The following is an 8,061-nucleotide window of genomic DNA, read 5'->3' on the forward strand; positions in this document are numbered from 1 at the left end:
TTATATATATATATATATATATATATATATATGTGGTCACCTTAACTTGATGGCGTCAACATAGATAAGAAAATTAAATTTGAATAACAAAGCATAAACTCCTACCTTCCATAATTTCAAAACTTGGAGGAAAACCAAAGAAAAAGAAAGGAAATAATTAGTGTTTGTCCGGTTTTCTCTCTCCTTGACATTAGCTGATACATTCATATTTTGAAATAAAATTGGTTCAACTTTATTCATTCACATTTCTCCCTCAAATCACTCCTTCACAATTCACCATTTTTTTCTTCTCAAGAACCTATATAATTTTCTAAAATTAATTTTCTTATAAGTATTATTATTTGTATTGAATATAATCGACGTACGTACATATATAGAAACTAGTGGATCAGCACTAGCAATGGCTCATATTAAGATTTTGATATGGGCATGTTGCTTAGCGCTATCGACTAGTTTTGCGTATGGTCTTGGTGTCAATTGGGGTACACAAGCTGCACAAACATTGCACCCTACAACAATTGTTCAAATGCTTAAAGATAACAAGATTGATAAAGTCAAATTGTTTGATTCTGATCATTGGGCTGTCAAGTACTTTGCTGGTACTGGAATTGAGGTCATGCTTGGAATACCAAATAATCAATTGGAAAAGTTTGCAGATGATTATGACTTTGCCAAGGAATGGGTGAAAAATAATGTTAGCTCACATTTGTATGATGGAGGTGTTAGTATCAAGTATGCACAACCCTTTTCCTATCTCTTTATTCCTAAATTTGAAAATAATAATAATAAATGTTTTCATGGTTTTCAAAAAGCGATAAGTATTTTGTACCTTTTTTTAAAGCTAAAGTGACAAATAAAAAGGATCGAAGGGAGTAATTGATTACGTAATACCAAGTATATACCGTTTTGTTGCGAAGTATAGACATCATTTAATTCAACCATAAGGGCATTAAGAAAGCTTCCTTCTCTCAAAACAAAGCCCCTTCTTATTGCTATTTGTGACATCGAGTGCTTAAGTGAGATCAACGGTCTAAAAGTGTTAAAAAAAAGTTTTATGCTATCAGGTAATGATGGACTATATATGATGGTGAATATTGGGGTTCAATTGAATCCCCTTAGTCGAAAAATTGTATTGCATGTATAGGTTAACTTTTTTTTTTTATGTTTGTATGCATGTATGTATATATAATAAATTGTCGAGTATCCTTTATATTAAAATTTTTGACTTCGACATTACTATCCGATCATCTAAAAATAACGATGGTAACTATGTTCATATAAAGTTGATTTTGTAATATGCTAACTATGTCGATATATAATAGAAAAATATTTTATGCAATCACTTTATATATGTTAATCCATTACTATTGGTATTTTTTTCATTTCTTGAAGGTTTGTGGCAGTTGGAAATGAACCGTTGCTGAAATCATACAATGGTTCATTCTTGAAATCAACATTTCCAGCTTTACAAAATGTACAAAAGGCCTTAAATGCAGCTGGCCTTGGTGACAAAATCAAAGCTACCATCCCACAAAACGCCGACGTTTATGAGTCCGGTGATTCGGGTCCATCACAGGGCGATTTCCGATCGGACATACGGGAACTAATGCAAAAGATTTGTCGTTTCTTCAAAGACAACAACGCCCCTTTCCTCGTAAATATTTACCCTTTCCTTAGTCTACACGAAAATAAACATTTCCCTATAGAATTCGCATTTTTCGATGGTCAAGCGAAGCCAATACGTGACAATGGAATAACATACACTAATATGTTCGATGCAAATTTGGACACATTAGTTGTGTCAATGAAAAAAGCAAGTTGTTCAGGTGTGAAGATAATTGTTGGAGAAATTGGTTGGCCAACGGATGGTGATATAAATGGAAACATCACATTGGCCAAAAAATTTTATAGTGGACTTTTCAAGAAAATGGCTACAAAGAAAGGAACACCACTATACCCTGGATATATTGAGTATTATTTATTTAGTTTAACAGATGAAAATCAAAAAAGTATTCAACCAGGAAATTTTGAACGTCATTGGGGTATTTTTAGGTATGATGGAAAGCCTAAATTTCCAATGGATTTCACAGGACAAGGACATGAAGCAATGCCTATTGGTGCAAAGAATATTAAGTATTTGGAGAACAAATGGTGTGTATTGAACAAATATGCTGAAAATATGGGTAAAACTACTTGCAACTTCAAGTACTTTCTAATATATTTTATTTTGAAAATTTACGTTCCAATATTGGACTGAGATGAGCTTGAATGAAGTAACGTGAACAGTGATTATAGTTTACATAATTAGTAGGTAGTAAATGGTTGGTGCGAGTCAAACTTGGGTGGATCTAAGTAGACTAAATTAATAAAGGGTCGTAATCCAACCTGTCTAGAGTTCGTTTGGGTTAAGATGTTGTTGGATCAAATAATTGATCATAACTCAAATGGTCTCAAACTTACATAGTTATGAATTTGATGGGTCATTTCGTGTTCAACTCGTAAGGTCCTAAAGTCAACAAATAAGTCATAATTCAACACGTGTGAGTGAGTTAGGTACAGCTAGGTTACTTTTTTTGTTTGTTTCTTATCTGGTGTTCCGTACTCTTTTTAGGGTTCGATTAATCTGGAGTTGTATGGAAAAGGCCCTACCAATGATATTGTTTTGCTACTAATAAATGGTTAATTTTACCACTTCAACACATATATCGACCGATCCCAATTAATTTGCTTGAGATTGAGGGCGTTGTTGTTATTGTTATACAGGTAAACTACCTTCAAGTGTACAATATGCTTGCTCTATGTCAGATTGTACAGCAATGACATATGGAGGATCATGCAACAAGTTAGATGCAGATGGAAATGTTTCATATGCATTCAACATGTATTTCCAGATGAATGGTCAAGATGTGGAGTCTTGTGTTTTTGATGGATTGGCACAAATTGTGGAGAAAAATGCTTCTGTTAATAATTGCCTATTCCCTATTGGTTTGGAGAGTGCTGGAGTAAGAATTGGTTTGGATGCAATGCTTAACATTCTTGTTGGTTTCTTCCTCTTTTTGACACTTCTCTAAACAAGAAAAATATTGACAAATTAAGTTTGCTTTTCAATGTCATGTATTAGACATTTGTTTGGTTGAAATATAATTAAGAGGAAGTACTACTACTAATATTTACTATTTTAGGTCTCTTATTTTGTATGTCTACTTATTATATTACCATAAACACTCAATTTTGTTGTATGGGAAAGAATAAATGTACATAAACATAAAATTCTCTCAAAATTTCTAGAACTCTCCTTCTCTCTCTCTCAAAATTCTCTCAAAATCGTAAACCTAACTCTTTGATTTTCATGAAAATCAAAAGATTTTAGCCTAGAAATCTTTCATAAACTTCAAGCTATGTCTCGTATTATATATTGATTTGTGATTTATTTAGTTTTCAACACTCTTGGAAATTCACATTTACAAATTTTAGTCATCAAGACAATTAAAAAAGTGTGTTTTTTTTATGACAAGGAAAATCCGCAGCCACTTCTCTTTGGGATCGCATAGGGTAAAACCTCGCTCTTATGCAATATCTTACAAACCACATATGAGAGGTAACCCATACTAGTCAAGCCCGGTGCGACAAGCTCGACTCAGAAAGCAAACCCCTTATTTTCGCTGGCAAGGGTTTCAAACTTGAGCCTTAATTAGCCATCGTAAGGCCGACATGTCTTCATCCCGAAATAAGTAGATGCGGCCCTAACATTTTTTTTGCATTTTCCAAATTTATCTGAGTTAGACATTTTCGAGGTGTTACGCCCCATATGAAGCTCACTGGAAGGCTATTAAGCGCCTTCTTCGATATTTCAAAAACACTGCAAATAATGACCTTCGAATTGCTCCAAGCACCGGTCTTAATATCTCAGGGTTTTCTGATGCTGACTGGGCTGACAACCTCACTGATCGAAGTTCCACAACAGGTTATGTTATTTTTCTTGGCCTTATTCCAGTTAGCTGGTTAAAATAATGTACCATTGCTCGCTCATCTACTGAAGCAGAGTATCGGGCTGTTACTAGTGCTGTTGATGAGACCATTTGGATGAAAATTTTTCTCAAAGGACTCCATGTTCAAATCTCCATATCACCTACAATTTTTTGTGACAACCTTGGTGTCACCTACTTATGCGAGAACATGTAAAGATCTAAATCGTCTTTATTTTCGATTTTAAAAAAATCACAAGAATTTGGTTTGACTGGGTCTCACCACCCCGCCAGAGCGGGATGGTTCTGCCGGGGCTGCGCCTCCAGAGCGGGAAATCGTGGGGCAGAACTTAAGTCAAGAATTTTTTTATTTTCTCCATTTCTCCCAAGTTGATGTTAGAGGTGAGGGTTTCTGCAAAACCCTCCAAAAATGTAACATCTCAAAAATTTCTATGCCAAGACTCGAACCATTTTTTTAGGCGTATGGGATCGAACTCATCGACTTTTGATTGTATATATGAGTTAGGATCAATTTCTAAGTATTTTAAGAGTATTAGATGTGTTTTAGGGTCATAAGGGATCTCTAACACCAAGCCGATTCCAAAGAATGTTTATCGGCTAAGTTTCCGAATAAGTTCGTATAAGGGTCAACTTCAAACGACCATATCTCCTAGAATATAATGCATTGGGTGGCCCATAACCTATCAAACTAAAGGTCATTGAGTCTTCTTTCCAACACCACTAAAATTGCATTTTTTAGAGTTCGGAGTAAAACGTTATGCTCAGTCGACAAGAAGGGTGCGTGATAAGTCCGCGTCGCAGACCTGTCGCGGACTTAGCCAATTTTTCCAAATTTCATTTATTGTCGACCAAAAAGGTGCGCGACACGTCCGCGTCACGGACCTATCGCGGACTTGTCCAGTTTTCCAGATTTTGTGGGGACATTTTGGGAAAATTACCTAATATCTATATATACGAACTTGAACGCGTTTTGGGATATTGTTTTTCAGTCTTTCACCTCCAAAGAACTCTAATCTTCATCCTCCTCTCTCTCAAATCATCCCCTCCAATTCTTCTCTCAAACTCAAGGATTCAAGGCTCCTCATTGAAGACTAAGAATCAAACTTTATTAAAAGCTTCAATCTAAGGTATGCGGGTTTTCATCCATGGATTCTTCCACCCATGGAGCCCAAATGTTTTCTCAACCTAGCATTTCAATTCAAAATGATGAAATCTTATGAGTTTTTACATGATGGTTCTAAATGCATAAATTATGTTATATTTGAATTTTATTTACTTATATTGATATATATTGACTCTCACTTCCAAGTGATGAGTTTTTATGGATTTCCATACTACGATTTCAAATGTATATATTCTTAAATATTTGAAGTTATTTATCTATATTGACTTATGTTGATTCTTATTTACATGAAATGGATGACTTATCAATGTTCTTATATGAAGGTTTAAAAGGTAGTTTTAAAGTGCATATGGTGGGTTGTTTTTAAGATGTTTGATTTGATACATTCATATCACTCTCATGCATACAAGTATTCTTTAAATGTATTTGAAGGTCTTTTTGAAATGAACCCACCTAGTTTCTTATTATAAAGCAAAGTTGAAATGAAGTTTGACACCAAATGAATGTTTGACAATGTCTACAAATGAGTTTAAAGGTGTTCTTTGCAAATAAGTTTTGTGAATGATGATTCTATAATGTTCAAGCAAGTTAATGATAGGGTGAGTTAAGGCCCTAAAGATATTTTATGGATAAAGATATATGATGAAGAAATGTCTACATTCACATCATATGAGACAAAGTTAAAGAGCTATTCTATGATTTTGTTCTTATGAAGAATGGACGGGTAGTAGATATGGCCCCTCCCACACGATGAATGACTTTGTGTTTTATGGTTTGTCTATTCCGTTGAGAGTTTACCTAGCACCGAGTGGACCTTGGGATAGGAATTCTCTCTCGTAGCAAAGGCAAGAGACCCGTAGAAAGATCCCATTGTCCCATAACTACGTGCCACAATAGGAAGAAGGATCACCCGTTAGTAAAGGCTTGATTCCTTAGAAAGGATCACCCATTAGTAGAGGCTTGATTCCTTAGAAAGGTCACCCATTAGTAGAGGCTTGATATGGTTTCTTATAATGACTCATGACTACCTCTATAATAATTAAGTTTCTTTTATGAATCATGATAGTTTCTATATTTCATTGACTAAGCTTCATAACTCCAAAAGGTATTTCAAATGAATACAAGGTTCTAGTATGGTCCATTATTTCACCTTATTATATAATGATATATTGCATTGCATACTCATATATTTAGTACATTCAAAGTACTAACGCATACTTTTGCCTACATGATATCACCATGTAGGAATCGACGTCGCTCCTCGACCTCCTTCACGTGGCTAGCTCGAATTAGTTGAAGATTGCTTGTGGTGAGTTCCCATATTTCGGGAACAACATCCTTTTTATTCTAAGCTTATGTTATGTAGAATAGTAAGACTTTTATTAAGGCATTTCTTGACACTTATTTTGAGGGTGAGTTAGGGACATGTCTTATCCCCCGTCAAGTCTATTAGTAGGTATATTTGGACACAAATTGAAAATGTTTTTATTTCCAATTATTATTGTTTATCATTATCAATAAAATGCTTAATGAATGCTAAGAGGCTTGGGTGAGGTACCTTCGAGTGTCTCATTCGCCGTGTCACGTCTAGGCCCTAGGCTTGGGTCGTGACAAAAAAGGTTGCTCTTGAAGAAAGAAGAAGAGGGGAGAGAATCGCAGCTTTTGGAAAGCTTTAACTCATGGAATTCAATCTGGTGTTTCCCATGGAACATCTGAAACCAATGATTTCAACAGTGTTATCTCTCCGCTAATGTTTGGCGTCCAAGTAGGCTAGGCTTCTCTTTTCTGAGTAGTAAACATATACCTACTGTGTAATATAGAAGAAAAATTAATGAAAATTCATATACTAAGTTGTGGGTCATGGGTTACGGGCATAGATCAGGTTGTGATAGGGTCAAATTCGAATGTGACCTGGGTAGAAAGGTGCTGTAGTGAAATGAAAAGTTATTGATTGTGGTGTTTTTGTGTGCAACTAGTTAATCTATATCGGGCATAGAATCTCGTACAGAAAAGTTAAACTAGTAGATTTTGAGGTTAGGCCGTAAGCTTTGGTAGTGTGGACGTTGATTATTTCTAAAATTATCTTAAATGTGTAATTGAGTTATTTATGATATGCCTAAACGTGTACAGATAAAGGGGTCAGGTTAGTCCTTATATAAATGAGCTCTTGCTGGCCTAATTTTGTGATGAACCTGTTCTTGGTGATATAAATGATATGAATACTGAATGTAATTATGAATGTGGTATGATTGGATCGGGTGTCACGTTCCGACACGTATTTGGATCGGATGTCATATTTCGACACATTCTTGAATCGGATGTCACGTTTCGACACAAATATGACTGGATTGGGTCCCCTGAAAGGACCAAGTATATGTGTGTGGATGGTCCTATGAGAGAACCTGACACTATATGTATTTTCATGTGATATTAAGGTTAGTGATAGATGAGCCATGGACTGAGAACTAGTAAACGAATTCTTGAGTTGGGGTGTGCTAAATATAAAGAATTATGATCATAAATACACCTAGTGTTGGGTAAGAGGATGGGTCCTGTTAGATCTGGATGTGATCTATATGGTATACACTACTAAAAACAGTCCAAACAACGATGGAAAAAACAGCGATGGACTGCGTCGCTCAAAAAAGCAATGGAATTTGAGACGCTGTTCGTCGCTTTTTTATTTTTTTTATTTTTTTAAATTTTTTTAATAAAAAGCAACGGACAGGGACTATATGTCCGTCACTTTTTTGGCGAATTTTTGCGCCATATAAATATATTTAAAAATTAATTATAAAATAAAAATAATGACGGAGTCCATCGCTTATAATTGAAAATAATTAAATATTATTTAAAAATTGCGTCTCCGTCCGTCATTTTTTATTATATTTTATTTATCATTTTTTAAATAAGCGACGGATAGTGTCTTCCATTCCGTCGCTTTTTTGGTCA

At 34.9% G+C, this 8,061-nt stretch overlaps 1 protein-coding gene across 1 annotated transcript; it reads left to right on the forward strand.

Moving 5' to 3' along the window:
• Window positions 1–337: 337 nt before the first annotated feature.
• Window positions 338–3,071, forward strand: LOC129887103 (glucan endo-1,3-beta-glucosidase 8-like). Its single transcript, XM_055962064.1, has 3 exons — window positions 338–732; window positions 1,393–2,183; window positions 2,764–3,071. Exons 1-3 carry the CDS (start codon window positions 401–403, stop codon window positions 3,069–3,071), a joined length of 1,431 nt encoding a protein of 476 aa, XP_055818039.1. The 5' UTR covers window positions 338–400.
• The last annotated feature ends 4,990 nt before the right edge of the window (window positions 3,072–8,061 follow it).

Source organism: Solanum dulcamara, chromosome 1 (genome assembly GCF_947179165.1).
Source record: "Solanum dulcamara chromosome 1, daSolDulc1.2, whole genome shotgun sequence".
NCBI lineage: Eukaryota > Viridiplantae > Streptophyta > Magnoliopsida > Solanales > Solanaceae > Solanum > Solanum dulcamara.

Bases quoted from the DNA above. Each gene is read 5' to 3' on its own strand.
- LOC129887103 (XM_055962064.1), top strand. From the start codon at position 401: ATGGCTCATATTAAGATTTTGATATGGGCATGTTGCTTAGCGCTATCG. The intron at 733-1,392 runs GTATGCACAACC...CATTTCTTGAAG, and splicing joins GATGGAGGTGTTAGTATCAA to GTTTGTGGCAGTTGGAAATG. The intron at 2,184-2,763 runs GTAAAACTACTT...ATTGTTATACAG, and splicing joins CAAATATGCTGAAAATATGG to GTAAACTACCTTCAAGTGTA.